This window comes from Lytechinus variegatus, chromosome 2 (assembly GCF_018143015.1).
Source record: "Lytechinus variegatus isolate NC3 chromosome 2, Lvar_3.0, whole genome shotgun sequence".
Classification (NCBI taxonomy): Eukaryota; Metazoa; Echinodermata; class Echinoidea; order Temnopleuroida; family Toxopneustidae; genus Lytechinus; species Lytechinus variegatus.
The window spans coordinates 44668199-44687409 of NC_054741.1; the positions used below are offsets into that span (position 1 = coordinate 44668199).

The following is a 19211-nucleotide window of genomic DNA, read 5'->3' on the forward strand; positions in this document are numbered from 1 at the left end:
CTGCTTCATCAGTTTTCAATCAATTCTCATGAAATTTGGCACACACATTGGTATTGAAGTAAAGATGTACAAAGCATTTTTTGTGTGTGTTTCAGAAACTGTGTTGTCATGGTAACAACATATTATATGGCAAAATTTAGCTAAAAACCTTGCAATTTGAACTACATATTCAGTATTAAAAGGGAATCAAGCCTTGGTCATAATGTTGTGTGCATGGAAAAGGAGAAAAATAAGAATGGTGAAAGTTTTAAAGAAATCGGACAAGCAAAATAAAGTTATGGCTGCTTTGAAATTAAGATCCCTAAGGCTACTAGTATGTAGAATTCAAATTGGCAACTGGGTAAGTAAATTATGACAAGGGGTGAAGCCACAAGGACAACTTTCCCATAAGAGTAGTAGTTATCAGGATTTTTGGTTTTCTCCTAAATCCCTATTCCATTGGGGCCGTAATATAAACCCGGTAGTATGTTTTATGTCCTCATGAAAGAAAGATATAATTTGAAGTAAAACTTTTGAAAAAAAGAAATTTTAGCTAATTAATTATTCCAGTACATGGAAGAGTGGTCCTTGCCTTCTTACATCACTATGACATCACATATGTGGTCAATTTGAAGTCTTCATGGGTATAGTGATTACCAATGTTTATAACTTTAATATGTTCACAACTTTGTTATGGTTTGTCCGATATTGTTCAAACTTTGACCTATAAACTTGTCTGATTTTTCATTTTCCTCTAAAAACAAGTGTTATTTGGGTTTGATTCCCCTTTAAAACGTCATATAATAGCGCAGGGTATTAATCACCTTCAATAATATTTATAGGCTTTTTTTTTGGGGGGGGGGCGGAGAAGGTCCTTAAAAACTGACAACATAAAAATATAGAAGGTTAAAGGCCATGACCATGAGGAACTTAAACACTCTTAAAAAACACCCCTTACATTTTTTATTTGGGGGGGGGGGGGCTTTAGAAAATTGCCACATAAAGATTAAAATGAAATTATAACGACTAAGAACTTAACCCCCCCCCCAAAAAAAAAGGGGGAGGGAATCCTTTACACTTCAGCATAGCCTCAAATATTTAAAGCCTCCAATTAATTAATGTTTTATTTGAAGCATGAAGCAGGGGCTGTCACAGAAATATACTGAAAAAAATAAATGAAAGAAAATATAAGGCTAAAATCTATTGTGCACATAGGTATATTTTTGATATGGTATGTTACCGAGTCATGGATTTGCAAGTGAATTTCTAAAACAAGTGCAGAGATTTTTGTATATATTTATATTTCTATAATTAGTTGCATGATTAAAGGTACACTTTAAAATATGTCAGAAAAAATATAGAGACAGGAAACAGAAGGAGATGGCATGGTGAAGCTCAAAATCAAGAGTGATGTGAAAGTTAAAAAGAAAGAGTAGGAACGGAATATGAATATTAATAAAAGACTGAGTAGGAGAATATAAATAAACAATGGTTAATTGGGTACTGTAAATTTTTTTTTATCAAATCAGAATGCATTGAACTTCAAATGAATGGTCTGAAGTGCAAAGGACTCTTCTTACCTTTGAAGGGGGGGGGGGGGGGAGCATTTTCTACTAAAAAGTATATCAGCCCCCTATTTTTTTCGGGGGGGGGGGGGGGGGGTTAAGTTCCTAGTCATAATCCTTTAACTCTAATTTTTATGAGGTCATTTTCTAAAGACCCACCCCCCCAAAAAAGAGTAATGTCTAGCTTTAAAAATGCATTGACCCCTGATGGACAAAGGTGTAGACTGGTTTGAGCATGGGGAAGTAGAACTAAAAGTGGTATGGGAAGGGGTGCACATCTTGGGGAGGTGGAACTAAGGTTTGGAAAATCAGCTGTTGAAAGTAGAAGGGGTACACATTTTGTTTTGCTTGCCAGTGTTGGAACTCCTCTGCTTCAGCGGAAGGTTTCATATTCACCCAGTGTACCTCCAACCTATATGCCCTTAAGGGGATGCGTTTTTTAAGAGTGTTTATCATTTTTATGTTTCTAATGGCCACTGCCTTTAACCTTCTTTGATGTCAGATTTAAAGGACTAATCCTGCCCCTTCCCCCCAAACCCAGAAATATTAATGAAGCCCCCCCCCCACATTTTAATGCAGAGAAGACATTTAGAATTTAATATGAATCTTTACCCTAAGATGAATATTTCTTCCAATTTTTATGAGCACTGGCTAAAAACAGGGGGAGAAGTTTGATTCACAATAAGTTTTCCTACATTTCTGGCTATCATATGTGGCTACCCTGGTAATGCACTCTCTGACAAATGCAAAAGAAAAAAAGGTTCTTGCACATCTTTACCCTAAGGCCAATGTGTGAACCAAATTTCACAAGAATCGGTTCAAAACTGATGAAGTAGTTAAAATTGCAAGTTTTTTACCTAAATTTGCCATATGATATTTTTTTACCATGACAACACAGTTTCTGAAACACACACAAAAAGTGCCTTGTACATCTTTACTTCAATACCAATGTGTGTGCCAAATTTCATGAGAATTGATTGAAAACTGATGAAGCAGTTTGAATTGTTAAGTTTTTTCCCAATTTTCACCATATAATATGTTGTTACCATGGCAACAAGATTTCTGAAAGACACACAAAAGTGTGTCTTAGACATCTTCACCTCAAGACCAATGTGTGTGCCAAATTTCATGAGAATCGGTTAAAAACAGATGAAGTGGTTCTAACTGCAAGATTTTTACCTTATTTTTTGCAATAATACACTGTTACCATGGCAACACAATTTCCAACGCATGCAAAAAATGTGTCTTGCACACCTTTCCCCCAAGACCAAAATATGTACATACACACCAACATTCAACCCCCTCCACCGTCACCCTTCTGCTTGGTTAGCATCTTCATTCAGATATTTGGTGCATTAAGGTGAGAGGACAAACAGAAGATCTGTTCAAAAAAGGGTCTGAATTCAAGAACTAATCCAATGCAAAATAATGCACTGCTATTGAGTTTTGCACTAGCGCTAGTCTATATATCAGACAAATCTGAACTCATAAATTCTGACATTTTCACCCATTTTTTCACTGTTCCTGCAGCCAGATTTTTTGGAGCATACCCCATTCTTAATTCTTATACATAAACAAAGGTCTGGAGAAAAAATCACGCTTTTGTCCACCGTGTCCACATAATTTCGCTAACTGACCAGACTAATAGGCCTATAAGACGCAATACAAACATTGTTTTGTTTTTAAGTGATATCGCTTGTGATATCGATACTTTATAAAGTGCAACGTATCGTCTCAGATTTGCGCTTGCTTGATTCGCTGAATCCTTCGCGTCACGAGCGCGTAAAAAAAAAAATGAATACATTAATGAATTTTCAAAGTTGACCTTTGTCATTGCGCTGATGTGCGTATTGTCTAATACACGTACAAAACCACAGTTGACAAGGGAGCATCGTACGAAATTAATATTAATGGGGGCTTATTTTAGCTTCTAATGGATTAAACAAAATGGCGGTAGCTTCGGGGGCCTGGTCATGGGAGTCGCAAAAGGGAAGGAGACGGAAACAAAGAACATTAACTGTTTTCAAGTTGATCGAGGACCATACAAAATATTCACAGCGTTGATATATCTCTCTTATCTTTTGAGCTGTCAGCTAGAGTACACAAACAATGTCTGTCCCTGTTAATAATGTTCAGCAAAATCGACATTTTACTGGTCATTGCAATTTAGCTCACTACGACACAACAAAATGAACGAACGAGCGAAAGAAAGAATGAAGTAATTATTTTCTCCGATTGTGGGGAAATTTGAATAATTGAATGTTGGCCGAGAGTCACAGTACGCGGCATTAATTTATTATGTTTGTGCGATTATATTTACTTGAATTTGAAAGATGTAACCAGAAGTCTAAAACTGAAAGGAAAAAAATGAAATATAAGTTGTAAATTAACAAATTTTGTTTGCCCAACTTTATCAAAATCCTTCCTTATTTTTTTATATACGAGTTTAAGTTCCCCTTTTCCCCTTTTTTGTTCTCAGAATATGGACAATTGTGCATAAATTATCAATAACCCCTGGATATGTTGTAGAATTGTAGAAAATAATACTACAGAGAAGAAAACTCTTTTTATATCTTGAAGCTAAAGTAAGCAGTTAAGTTTTTAAGACCAAACTTGGTAGAACTTTAGCGAAACAAATTTCTAGAAAGTCCAGTTGAAAAAAAAAATACTAGTTACTGAAGAAAATAAGAAATGATTATAAGATTAACACTTTTTCTTAAATAATCTCAAATCTTATAACTCGGAGAACACACAATATAAACTTAAGTCGCTCAAGTTCTTTCATGCAAGAAATGCTTTATACATTTAGTGGGGTGCTATATACATTTATACATGCCACCACATACAGTTTGTCAAAGTTCGTCTCTTCTTATTTGAGGTATTTTTTGTTTAATTTTAATTTTGGCCAGCCGTTGCAAGTTCTCTGGTTTCAAGGCGCATCTCTTCTTGCATACAATGTCACCCGCCATGCTAAACATGCGTTCTGACGTTACGCTCGAGGGAGGACAGGCCAAAAAACGCTGCAGCCACTGGGGCAAGCAAGGGGAATGCTTCCTGACGAAGTGACCAGTACTCCATAGGGTCGACGTTGGCTTTGGCGATACTCTGCCTCAAATACACCTCCAACTCGTTAGACCCCTCTTGGCGGACATCACGAGGGGCGTCATGTGCGCCGTCGTCACTTCCATCTGACTCCATGGCTGAAGCCATGGCGCGCTGGAATTCATCCCTCTCTAGTCTTGCTAAATGAACGGCGGGCTCAGCATCAGGGGCAGTGTTGTCGGCGGGGGCGTTGGCGACGGGGGCGTTGGCGGCGGGGGCGTTGGTAGCGGGGGCGTTGACGGCGGGGGCGTTGGCGGCGGGGGCAAGAACAGGTGGCTCATCGTGGTCAGATGCGACGTCCATATTTTCTTCAGCTTCTCGTCGGCTGAAGCGCATGACGATATTAACTACCGCCATTCTTGCCTTCTCCTTTGCCGCATCATCTCTGGAAAGGTACTTCATCTTGTACCTAATATCAAAAAATGAAAATTGAACGAATATAAGGTCATGAATAGGTCATGTGCTACGAATGACAGAAGCAGTACTTGCAAATTCCTGAATGAGCCGAACAACAGCCCGATATGAGAGTGACACATTGCTTTTCAAAAGTTAATAACCTGCCCTTGAAATTGAATCATGTTTGTCTATTGTATTTTTTAAAATTTTCTATATCACCTTATATGCAATAAAAAGCGTTTTGAAATTTAGATATATGAAATTATGAATACAAGCTATAACTACAGTAGTACTTACTACAATTTTTTTTATTACAAATACATTTTATTTTTGTTTAATAATTTAAGTGTGTAACAATTCGTAACAACTTTAAATTTTAACACAAGAAGTTTTCTTACCGAGGATCCAATATTGTGGCAGCATGGAACGTCTCGTAGACTGTCTCCTCTGCCAAATCGCTGTCTCGTCCTGGAGTTGGCTTGAGGACCCAAGCCATCCTATCCCTCCATTTTTCCACCATCTCGTCTAACATGGAGCCTACCCCCCTCGCATGCTCCTCTGACTCCAGCATATTATCCAGTTGCTTGCTTAGCCCCTTCGACATGGGGATATAGCTGGAGAGGGTGCTATCATGCTGGGAGGCTAGCTTTGTTGCGCTCTCTGCTGGCTTCAAGACATGGATGATGCTCGGGATAATGTCCAAAACATCTGACCAGTGTTGGTAAGCGATCGGTCGTTGAAAATCATTGAATCCCCTCATTATCCTGTCGTTAGCAAGGGCCTCCACAGCTTCCCTCTGTCTCATGATCGTTTCTAGCATGTGCAAGGTTGAGTTCCACCTTGTCTCACAGTCCCTCATTAGAGTGATGTGCGGTTGGTTTGGGTAGTGGCGCTCCAAGAGCTCCTCGAAGTGTCTCTTTACAGGATGGGAATTAGACACCTTGCTGACAAGTGTCCGCATCACTGAAACTGTGTCCCTTACGGCACGCTGTACTGAGAGGGAGCTTTTTGCAGTGAGGTTCAAGGTGTGGGCAAAACAGGGCACCCATCCATTGGATAACCCTGTTTTCGTAGCATCGATGAGACAGCGCTTGATGTTGGCACCGCTGTCACTCACACCAAACAGGAGCAAGCCGCCCAATCCATCTGGTAACCACTCGTTAGCGACTGCATCAAGTCGAGCGCGGATGTTAACAGCTGTCGCAGCTTCATTGAATTCTTCCAGGCTAATCAGCGCTTGATGTCTCTGAAACTAAATAAAAAGCGATAAAAATAAAATCATTAATCCATTCATCAAATACAAATATATAGTCTTTATAAAATTAAAATGAATTCATTTTAATGTTATTTGCATAATTTTATTTTATCATTATTATATTCATCATCGTTATGAAAATGATGGTAAAGCAAAAAATTATTTGGGCAAAAGTATAAATCTGAATGAAATAGAATAGAAATAGATCTAAAAGATAATTTAGATATTATTTGATAACATAAAACATACCTTGCTGTCTTCCAGTGAGGCCCAGTGGAGGGTGACACACATATATTCCTTATTTTGTCCAGAGCGCCACATATCAGTTGTTATGCTCTTCCCTGGGAGTCCACGTCCGATTTCATCTTTTAATTTCATCTTCACTTCGCGATAGAGTTCAGGAACGACGACCGAAGAAAAATGCTGCCGCGAGGGAACATTATATCGGGGATCCATGAGTGCCATCAAATCATGAAAGCCCTTGTTTTCGACCATGAGATAGGGACGCATGTCGACAGCGATCATTGTACCAATAGCCCTTGTTATGGACTTCGCGCGGTCGTTGTCCACTTTGTACTTCGCCGTCCGAGCGAAAGTCCCTTCCAAAGTGATTTGATGACCCCGCCTTCCTTCTGGGGCTCCAGGAGCAACATCCTGATTTTCAGGTTTGGCGATGCAGTTATTAAGGTGTCGTTGTAGACCTGTAGTACCTCTGTTCCGTCTGTCTTTTCCTCTGCTCCGTCTGTCTTTTCCTCTGCTACGGCAAGCACCGCAGTGCTTACATAGGGCATAAGCGTCATCTGCTGGATCAACTGTGAAATGTTCCCAAACTTTTGAGGATTTTTTTCGCAAGGGCGCAGCCATGTTGAGAACCGGAGACCTGATGATGATCTCTCATCAGCGTTTGGATAGAAAGTGACGATATACTGTCTCTAGCTCAAATATTTAAATGTTAAATTAAAGCCTACAGAGAGGGACTCGACTAAGCGTAAGAATAACACCCTTCTCTTAAACCTTATCAGCTTTATAAATAAAATAATAAAAAAACAAATAAACTTGTACAAAAAACGGAAACAAAGAAAGGAATTCTCTTTTAGGCTACTTCAAGTTTATTATGATGCAGTCTTACCGTCTGGCGAGATAACGAACAGTATGATATCACTACTATTGAGAAAAGTGAATACTATCTTATCAGAGAAGCTTTAATATTTGGAAATTTACACAAGATTAGTCCCGGCGGCCGGCACTTCGCATCAAAACAACAAACTCACTTTTTCTTTAATGATGAATTACTTTCGATCAAGAAAACATTATTTGAATAGATACTCAGACTATTCACAGTAAAACAATATTTTGAACAACTATTTAAATATTAAGAAACAGTGTTTAAGCCAGTCAATATACAACTATTTTTAAAACTATTAAACGAATAGAAATTTTTTAAAACATTAAACAGTTTGTTTTTAAATATTTTTTGCAATTTCCAACCATATCATTTAAAACTGTTAATATCATTGGAAATTTGTTCGATGCATTTAACAACATTTTTACAACATATAGGGTATGATATGACTTTCAAAACAATGTTGTTTCAAAGTAGTGACTATTTCAAAGTTTAAACAACGCCACTTTAAACATCGCCATTTCTAACAGCGTTTTGGTACAATTCTATAATTTAAGTCGAAATATATCTAGGAGGAATGATTTGACCGACTGGTTTGCAATTGTAAACATCAAGTCAACACTATCAACCATTGACGGCTGTCGATGACAGATGGTCCCCAGTCGTGAACGACCAAGCACTTCCCGTAATCCCCCCTTCTCTCTCTCTCTCTCTCCCGGCTCTAACCAGCTGAAACATGGTGCGCATTCGTCTAGTTGTTTTTTGCAAACCTTTTCGCAAAAAATACCCCAACAAATACTAGTACAATCATCACAAAATTAATGTAGACTTTTTTTAAATGACTAAATTTGCAAATACTCATAGATCATCATCTTCAATTGTTAGTAAATTATTTCATGATAAATTCACTAGTCCATACATATCGTAGCAGATTCAACTCGAAAGTATGGGGTAAATGAATGACTCGGTAAACGAACTGAGGCGAAAGAGGTCTGCACATGAGACTATACAGTAGACGATTGTTGTCTGCGTGGATCTCTCGGAGCCATGTGCAAAGCTAGATTGCGTGCATGCTCATGCGATCGACGAGTACAGATAGCTATGTAATTGCGTAATATTTCGAGGTGCATGTGCACACAGCCAGTTGAAACTAAATTGTTCTCTCGTATTTCGTAAGTACAATTACTAATTAGGCAAATAATACAACATGAATTTGGCCATTATTGATTTTATTTTCCTGCCGGGATACGGTCTAAGTTGATTGATCCCGGAACCGTCTCGGAACCGTCTCGGAGCCTCAGACCGCCGGGAATTCATCCCGATCCCGGCCCGACTGACAACACTAGCTTGACCGCATCGGGGCACGTTTGGGGACCCGTTTCTCCTCCAGCCATTTTGCTTCTGTTGAGAAACCGGATGTTGGGTATGAGGCCTTGTCTCGTTCAGCCCTCAGACTTACAGCCTTTCTCGGAGCCTTGCTCGGTCTTCGAGCACAGTCTTCCGAGCTGGAAGTAACTGCCAACGACGGTGCCCTTATTGACGAGGCACTCTTGTCCTTGGTAGGCGAGTTATGGATGCAACTGGCCTCTGCAGCTACTACTGCATCCAACTCGCGTAGAGCTCGCGTCCTTAGTAGACTGGGCATTGCGTCCAAGGACTTGCTTGAGTTCCTCCCTGGCGTCCCCCAATCGAACAAACACTTGTTCGGGGGCGAGGTTGCATCTCTTCTACAAGAAGAGATCGATGGACGCAAGCAGGCCTCTGAGCTTCTCAAGGATCTCAAAGCCTCGCGTCCGACGGCTCCACCCACGAAGAAGTCGGCCTCCAAGGCTCGCCCTTCCTCTCGTCCAGTGGTGCCCCCATCTCAACCCCGTGCTCACGCTCCGCCAAGTCGCAGAGCTCGCACTAGACCTCCAGTGAGTGCCTCACGTGGTGGTCGGGGTAGAGGCAGCCGGCCAGCCTCCAAGGCTCCGGCTAAGCCCAAACAGTCTCTTTGATGGGTTTCCCGAGCGCTGGGACCGGTCGGCGGTCGTCTCCGTCATTTCCTTCCTGCATGGGAGGAAATAACGGACGACGCATTCATCTTATCCGTCGTGCGAGATGGCTACTATATCGATATAGAGGCCTTCCCGCACGGCGCGATTCGATCCTTCGACCGTCCCCCCTCTTCATCAGCAGTACATCGAATCAGAGATCGGTGCTCTGCAGGAGAAGGAGGCAATCAAGAGGGTCACAGACAGTCCTCATCTCTGTCTCTCCTCTATCTTCGTCGTCCCCAAGCGCTCGGGGAAATTCAGGATGATTCTGAACATGAAAATGATCAACGAATTCATCCAGCCAGACCATTTCAGAATGGAAACACTGGCTTCGATCCTTCCGTCTCTGAAGGCATCGGATTGGGCCGCCTCCCTAGACCTCAAAGACGCCTACTTCCACATACCCATTCATCCCGCCTCGCGGGACCTGTTGGGATTTCGCTTCAAAGAAGCAACTTACAGATACCGGGCAATGCCTTTCGGCATACGCCCGGCACCCAGAGTTTTCACTCGGGTGATCACCGCAGTGGCCGCCCACCTGAGAAAACGAGGTCTAAGACTCTTCGTTTATCTCGATGACTGGTTGCTGGTCGCAGACTCAGAGGCCAAACTTCTGTCCCACTTATCCCTTCTTCTGCGGGTCACCCAGAAGCTGGGATTCATAATGAACTGGGAGAAGTCGGATCTCTTACCTTCTCGCATACCCACTTATTTAGGCGCGGTTCTAGACCTGCCAAATCAGATCGCCAGACCAAGCCCGGACAGAGTTCAGGCAATCGTCTCGTTAGCTCGCTCTCTCAGAGGGCGCAGCTCTGTGAAAGCTCGCACATGGTTGAGACTTCTCGGGTACATGGCAAGCCTCGACGACATTCTTCAGGATTGTCGCCTGCTTATGAGACCCTTTCAGAGATACCTCTTGCGTTATTTCAAACCGAACGCAGACTCTCTGCTTCTCCGGATTCCCCTGTCTCGGGAAATCCGTCTCAACCTGGCCGCTTGGACACACACGTCCTTTGTAGCGAAGGGCAAGCCCTTCCGTACCCCTCTCCCATCAGCCGCTCTGACCACAGATGCGTTGCTTACGGGATGGGGCGGCCATTGTGCAGGGGAGATGGTTTCGGGTGTCTGGTCGTTCCATCACACCTTACTCCATATTGGAGATGAAGGCTGTCATACACTCCCTTCAACATTTCCGACACAGGTTAGTCGGTCGAACGGTCCTGATTCGCACAGACAACAAGTCGGTGGCGGCGTATATCAACCGCCAGGGCGGTACCCGATCGAGCTCCCTCAACGCCCTAGCTGTGGAGCTTTGGGAGTAGTGCCGCCGTGCGAAGATCGTTCCAATTGCCTCTTACATTCCAGGCAGCGACAACCTGATAGCCGATTTTTTGTCCCGGGGCCGGTGCCTACCATCGGAATGGTCGCTCCACCCGGAGATATTCCAGTCTTTCCAAGCCCTCTGGGGGCCCCTGGAAATAGACTTGTTTGCCACAGCTCTCAACCGGAAGTTACCGACGTTCTGTTCTCGTGTCAACGAAACAGAAGCAACTTCCCTGGATGCATTCTCCATTCATTGGGGGGATCGGAGGTGTTATGCGTTCCCTCCGTTTCATCTCATACCCCAGGTATTGAGGAAAGTGAAGGAAGACCAAGCCTGGCTTCTTCTAGTGGCCCCCAATTGGCCAAGGAGGTTCTGGTTTCCACAGCTCCTAGAACTGTTGGAGGGGGACCCGTTCACTAACACGAGAGCGTTAGGCCTTTCTGATCGTGCCTCTGAATTGGTGATTCAAAGTCGGAGAAACTTGACTCTTGACCTTTACAATTCTCGCTTGGGCCGATTTTCAGACTGGTGCGCCGCGCGGTCTGTTGACCCTCGCAGCGCTTCTCTCGCCGCCATTGCTGATTTCTTTGTTCACCTTTTCGACATCGGTCGTTCGCTTTCCACCATTAGATGCTTCCGGTCGGCCATTGCCGCCTTTCATTCCGGATTCCCAGATGGTTCCAACGTCTCTAATTCCAGTCTTCTTTCTAGACTGATGAGAGCGTTTTTCCTAAAGCGACCTCCGAAGAAAAGTCTGGCTCCTTCCTGGAGCCTCCCGTCTGTGCTTAACGCCTTGGCTAAGCCTCCTTTTGAGCCTCTGGCCAAGAGCTCCTTGCATGATTTGTCTATCAAGACTGCCTTTCATATCGTGTAGCATCCGGTCAAAGACGCAGCTCTATTCACGCTTTGTGCATTTCTCGCGGTCACATCCGGTGGGAACGGCGTGGAGTCCGCTTGATTCCAACCCCGTCCTTCATTGCCAAGAACCAGACTGCCACCTCTGGTTCGATTGAGTTCTTCCTAGCACCCCTATCAGATCTTTCCTCAGTTTCTGAAGACAAGGTCTGGTGCCCGGTCAGGGCCTTGAAGTGGTATCTGGATAGAACGAAGACGCTTCGCAACTCTGATCAGTTGTTTGTCACGTCACGCGAGCCGTATGCGGCAGCGTCGCGAGACACCATCTCCCGCTGGATCGTTGATGCGATCAAGTCAGCTGGTGATGATGTTCTCCTTTCTGACACTAGGCCGAGAGCCCATGACACTCGAAGTATCGCCACTTCTTGGGCTCTTTTTAATGGAGTCATCTTGGACGACATTCTAAGAGCTGCCTTTTGGCGCTCTTCTAACTCCTTTACTTCCTTTTATTTAACTCTTAACATGCCACGCACACTACTAACCCAATGCCACAGTGCTAATCCGAAGCTAATCCCCTGTGCCAGCCACAAAACCCCCCTGTGCCACATTGATTTTTGGATCGCGAGTCGTATTCACTCCTTTCAATAGTCATAATTTCAATTGCTTGTAACTCTCAAACGATTAGTTTATCCACAAAATATTATGTAGTAAAGTTGTAGGAAATTTCATACCCCTTATAATGGTGTCCTCATTATATGGATTGGTTGTTATCTTTACTGCTAAAATATGAGTTTTATCAAGTAATTCCATTTTGTGGAGTGTTTCGTATGGATCAAAAAACCTAGGTCTCTTCCCTCTCAGAGGCGGAGCCTTATCTTGTAAAAAATGTAGAAATACTCGAAAAAGTCGAATGTAAACCGCGTGAGTAAGTTAATCTGTCAGAAAGCAGAGTTCGCACTGCACACAATAGTGCTAATTACGGCGTGCATGCGATGCGCAATACAATGCAAAACGGCGTAACAATGATTGTAATTCCGAATGTGCGCAGTCATGCACGAAGCAGGCGAGGGTAGGAAACAATGCAAGCACAAAGCAATCAATAGTAGGCGTGCGAGCACGAGTGTGGCATGTTATAGTAGGATACGTAGCGTGCACGAAGCACTCAATGAGTTAAAGGACATTCCTTCGGGAGAGGCCTTATTTGCCTCCTCTGCTCTCAAGGCAGCGGCCCCCGTGTCTTAGTCTCCCTTTTTGCGCACTTTTTTTTCTAGACATGCCTCCCTTCACGTTGAATCCGTGTTGGTCTAGCAAATCAAATGGGTATATCCTAGTTATTGATAGTAAATTATGAAAATACTTACCATGATTTTCTTATTTACAAGATAACTGGATATACCCATTTGAACCCTCCCTCCTACCCCTCGCCTTCTGTGACAACATGTCTTGCTTGCAGGCTCATGAGAGGAAATGGACGCCAAATTGCGCGATGATCTTGGGATAGTGCGTTAATAGGGAGATGCAGCGCGCACGCAGGAAAATTGTGTACTCTATATTCGGCATGCAAGTTAATCGTAATGAACTAGCAAATCAAATGGGTATATCCAGTTATCTCGTAAATAAGAAAATCATGGTAAGTATTTTCATACTTACCATTTCCGACGGCAGTGGCGTCACCACCAAATCTAACTGAAGGTTGTTTTTTGAATGTCATCATAACTGAAGAAAATATTTGGACCTAGCTCATGAAACTTGGACATAAGGTTAATCAAGTATTACTGAATTACCTGCTTGAGTTTTACATCACATGACCAAGGTCAAAGGTCATTTAGGGTCAAAGAACTTTGGCCAAATTGGGGGTATTTGTTGAATTAGCATCATAACTTTGAATGTTTATTGATCTGATTCATGAAACTTGGACATAATGGTAATCAGGTATCACTGAACATTCTGTGTAAGTTTCAGGTCACATGATTAAGGTCAAAGGTCATTTAGGGTCAATGAACTTTGGCCATTTTAGAGGTAATTATTAGATTGCTGAACAAACTTTCAAAGTTAATAGATATAGTGTATAAAATGTGGATATAGGAGTAATCAAGTTTCACTGACAAGTTTTAGGTCACATGTCAATGAACGTACATGTAGTATGGTATCATTATATGAATGGTGTTTTTGTGAATAATTATTTTATAGTAGTTTTCAAAGTCAGCACTGTTGCTATATTGAATGGCGTGATGCAGGTGAGACCGCCATCTAGAGGCATTCCACTTGTTTTTCTGATTGAATGTCTATGAACTCAACATGATGGGGAAAATGAGGCCTTCTGGATTAGCACATGACTAAAACACTATGGTTATATCTGTTAAATCTTTAAAATGCAGTGTTAACATCACCACACTTAATTATGTTTAAATAATGTATGTGTAAATTACCAGTAAAACACGTAAATATACAATGATATAACTGTGACAGTAGAGAACACAATCGGAGAATATTTTTCTTCATAATACTGGATAGGATTGATAAACTAATCCTTAAATGGGAGTGTTTGGTAAATAGATAAATGTTAATAATACGATTGTAACTAATTAATGTTTAGTGATTGTATAACACCAACTGACGTATTTATGCCTCGAAACAGCAACATAAAATAGTTATTTTGGTGGGGGAAAAAGGCCACCTGACAAAAATATTAATGGTTCATTAATATGCAAATTAGCCTGATTATTTCTAACATTTGTGTGTATTAACTGTGTATCTGTATCCAATCAGGCTGATTATTTATCAAGCGGTAAATCTATGAGATTTCGGCAAGGAGAAAGAAAACAAATTATTTTGCATATTCATTTATATATATTCTTTATAACTTATTTTTAAATCAATTCAATTTGAATTCAATTTCAATTCAATTTCAATTTATTCGCTCATAAAAATCCATACAAAAACATTACATATACAAAGTATCATATTAACAAAATAGAAAAACAACAACAAATAGAAATAAACATTGGATTGAATATGAGAGGGACAGCAAGAAAGGAACAAGCCTTGTGGTTAGCTGACCCTATAACATAATAATTATACAAAGACTTCAATCACAAAAAAATCACTAAAGTACAACGTAAAGGGGGGGGGGGTGCCTATGATGCCTGAATGAAATTAATATATTAATACAAACAAACTTTATGAAAAACTATTTAAAATAAATTGCCTTGATTTTGACTTAAAAACATTTAATGAAACTGATTGCTTGATATCTACAGAAACAGAATTCCAGAGTTGTGGTCCTTGAAATAAAATTGAGTTTTTAAATGATGAGAGTCTTGGCTTAGGTAGATTAAGATACTGTGCATTTCTTGTGTTGTATCAATAGAAATCACTATTGAACTTAAAGAATGTTTTGATATAATCTGGCAAGAGGTTATTGTTACTTAAATACATAAATATAAGAATTTGAAATTCATGAATATCATAAAATTTTAATACATTCAATTCAACAAATAAAGGATTTGTATGGGCAAGGTAAGGAGCATGAAACATAATTCTTATTGCACGTTTTTGTAAAATATATCATCTATAAATGTGAATGCTACTTACACTTCCCCAGGCTAGAATACCATAATTGAGGTATGGATATACATTGGCATAATACATCAGTTTTAAAATCTCTTTGGGAAATGATCTTAATCTACACATTATTCCTATATTTTTGGCAAGCTTATTGCACAGATTATCAATATGATTTTTCCATGTAAACTTATTATCTATCGTTATTCCTGAAAATTTTACTGACGTTACACACTAAATATCTGTATCATACATTCAAATTGAAAGACTATCTGGTAAAATCAAACTACTAAATTCATATAATTGGTTTTGGCAAGATTAATTATCATTTTGTTTGCATAAATCCACTCAGATATTAATTCAAGTTCAGAATTGAATAAATTGTGTAGAACATGATAGTTTGTGTGAGATAAAAACAGACTAGTGTCGTCAGCAAACATAATACAATGTAATAAGTTGGATACTTTACTAAGATCATTAATAAAAAGGAGAAACAACAGCGGTCCTAAAATAGAACCCTGAGGAACCCCACATGAGATAATCTTAGGCTGTGATTTGCATTTGGATATTTCAACATATTGTTTTCTGTTGGACAAATAATTTAAGTACATTACCTCTTATGCCATACAATTAATACAATAAATGACGTTATTGTTGTTGAATACTTAATTCCATCAGGGAAATTATTCCAAATGCCTGGGCCTTAATAATTTGAGGGTATTTGTTGAATTACCATCATAACTTTGAAAGTTTATTGGTCTAGTTCATAAAACTTGGACATAAGAGTAATCAAGTATCACTGAGCATCCTGAGCACTTTTCAGGTCACATGACAGATAAGATAAGATAAGATATTTATTCGTCTTTCTGTCTGCACATACATTTATCTTACAAGTGTGATTTCACATTCTACAAATGAAAATCAATTAACCATAAATCATTGTTACAGTAGAGAAAAAAAGAAAAGAAACACAGCAAATAACTAATTACGTATTGAGAGAAAGACAAGGAAAACCCCTGAAAAAGCAAGGCTTGTAAGGCTAGGGTCTCCTTTGTTTCAAGTACATGACTAAATAGTATTCAGTGTGTACATGTAATATCCTTAAAAATACAAGAGAAACAAAACAACTAAAAAAAGCAACAACAATAAAACACACACAAAAAAGAAAAAAAAAACTAAAACTAATCAATGACAAAAACACACTAAAAAATAGAATACATTGCTTGAATGTACAATTATGAAGTCTAATAAACTAACAACAATATGATATAATTAAGGTATATATGATGGAACAAGGAATAAGTATGGATAACATGGCATGAAAAAAAGAGGAAGATCATATGTAAAATAGTAAAGTAAAAAACAAAACATGACAAAGGTAAAAGATACACAAGGAAAAAAAAAAAACAAACAAACAAAAAAAAAAAAAAAAAAAAAACATGGGCTGACCCTCTGCAGAAGAATCCAGTTAGACAAGATACAAAATAAATAAATATTGATATATCATAACATTCTCCAGTCTTATATACAGTTTTTTGTAGGCTCCAAAATTAAAAAATAACATAGTATATAAAAGCATATCTTAACCTAAAGCAACTCACAAATAACAATTTAGAAGATAACCTTTAAGTACACGCTGAAAAGTATAAATGCTTGCAGATTTTTTAATATTTGAATTGAGAGAGTTCCAGAACCTGGGTCCTGTATTTACAACTGTCCTAAAAGCAAAACTTGTATGTAACTTTGGTAAGTGGAATGCAGAAGCATTTCGTGTATAATACTTATGTATGTCACTATTTTTCATGAACATTGCGACCAGAGCTGGTGGCATGATGCCTGCATTGTATGCATACATTAGAGTACCAAGTTGAAAATCATAGATATCTTGTAATTTAAGAATTCTATGCTCATAAAAAAGTGGGGTAGTATGCGAGCGATAGTTAACATTACAAACAATTCTTAAAGCTCTTTTCTGAATCAAGTACACCCTTTCTAGATTGGTTTTAAGAGAATTACCCCATGCAAGAACACCGTAATTGAGATAAGGGAGAATTAGTGTTGAATACATCATACAAAGAATATCAGTAGAGAAAAAGGATTTCAATTTGTATATTACACCACAATTTTTTGATAATGTCTTACATAGATGATTTATATGGGTTTTCCAAATCAGCTTTTCATCTATATGCAACCCCAGAAATTTGGTCGTCTTTACTCTATCTATTAACACATCATTAAATATAACATCACCTGGAACTTCTCTAATCCTGTTGCTAAAAAGCATGTAATTTGTTTTCTGCAAATTTAGAGATAATTTATTTGCTTGAATCCACAAAGTGACTTTCCTCAGTTCACTATTAACTGTTTTTAAAAGGGTCTCAGGATTTCTGTGGGAATAATACAAACTTGAATCATCTGCAAATAAAATGAATGATAAAATATCAGAGGAATAGTGAAAATCATTAATATACACAATAAATAATAACGGACCAAGGAGGGATCCCTGGGGAACACCACAAGTGACATTCTGTAAACCTGACTCAGCATCCTTTATCGAGACAAATTGTTTCCTGTCAGCTAAGTAACTCTTGAACCAGTCCAATGCTGTACCCCTGATACCATAATGTGATAACTTGCCAATCAAAATATCATGATCTACTGTGTCAAAAGCTTTCGAATAATCAAGAAATATACCAATTGTATGCATCTTTTTGTCTATGGATTGTGATACTTTATCAATAAAATGTAGCAAGGCATGGGTGGTGGTATGTTTCTCACGAAAGCCAAACTGAAATTTAGAAAATATATTACTCTTGTTGAAAAATTTCAGAGTTCTAACATAGATCACTTTCTCAAGAATCTTTGAGAATGCAGTCAATAGAGAAATAGGTCTGTAATTATTCAGATATTGAGGGTCCCCTTTCTTAAAAATAGGTACGACCTTCGCAATTTTCATGTCAGTAGGAACTTCCCCACATGACATTGATAGATTAAAGACATGAAGTAGGGGTTGAGTAATTCCTAAGATAATTTCTTTAATTAAGTTGTTAGTAACCCCATCATAACCGGGACTTTTCCCGTTTTTAAGAGATTTTACAATGGTAAGCAGTTCTTCCCGAACTACTGGTAAGAAAAATAAACTTTTACTATTTCGCTCTTTCATAAAATCTCTGTAAGTCTGCTGAGAAAGTGGCACTACCCGTGAAAGTTTTGGACCAATGCTGCAAAAGTAATCATTAAAGTTGTCTGCTATAATATTCCTTTCTTCCACCACATGACCGTTAATTTCAATACTCTTTACATGTGATATCTTTTCCTTTGACTTGAATACTTTCTTAATCACTTTCCAAGTTCCCTTGATATTGTTTCTTGTTGCTTGAAATTGAGTGCAATAATATGATTTCTTTGCAGTACGAAGAACTGAAGTAAGAGTATTTTTATAATTTACATAACGTTTACGTGAAGATTCAGTACCACGCACTTTATACGAATAATACAGCTTGTTTTTCTTGTTAATGGATCTCAACAAAGAAGCACTAACCCATGGCATAATAGGAACAGTTTTACGATTTCTTCTACTTTGCTTTACGACTGGTACATTTTTATTATACAGAGACATGAATTTTTGTAAGAACCTTTTAAACGATATGTTCACATCATTTTCTTTAAGAACTTCACTCCATTCAGTTTCCATTAATGCTGCTCTCAGCTTTGCGATATTAGCGGAAGTGTTTTTCCGAAATGATTTGGATTCTTGTCTACAGCCTCTATCCAAGTTTAGACGAGCGAAGATTGGGAAATGATCTGAAATATCTGATACAATGATCCCTGAGGATGGAAAAGGTTGTCTATTACAGAAAATGTTATCTATGAGCGTAGATGAAGCTTCAGTTACCCTTGTTGGTTTAATAATTAATGGCATTAAGGAAAAAGACAGCATCATATTAAGAAATGCATCATAATGATAATTTTCATCACACTGAAGGAGGTTTATATTATAGTCACCCATTAT

The 19211-nt window shown here is 39.3% G+C and overlaps 1 protein-coding gene across 1 annotated transcript; it reads right to left on the reverse strand.

Moving 5' to 3' along the window:
• Nucleotides 1-4514: 4514 nt before the first annotated feature.
• LOC121406825 (zinc finger BED domain-containing protein 4-like) lies at nucleotides 4515-6354 on the reverse strand. The gene is made up of 2 exons (XM_041597695.1): nucleotides 5441-6354; nucleotides 4515-5055 (listed from the first exon to the last, which is right to left on the reverse strand). The coding sequence occupies exons 1-2, from the start codon at nucleotides 6001-6003 to the stop codon at nucleotides 4515-4517; spliced, it is 1104 nt and encodes a 367-aa protein (XP_041453629.1). The 5' UTR covers nucleotides 6004-6354.
• Nucleotides 6355-19211: the final 12857 nt, after the last annotated feature.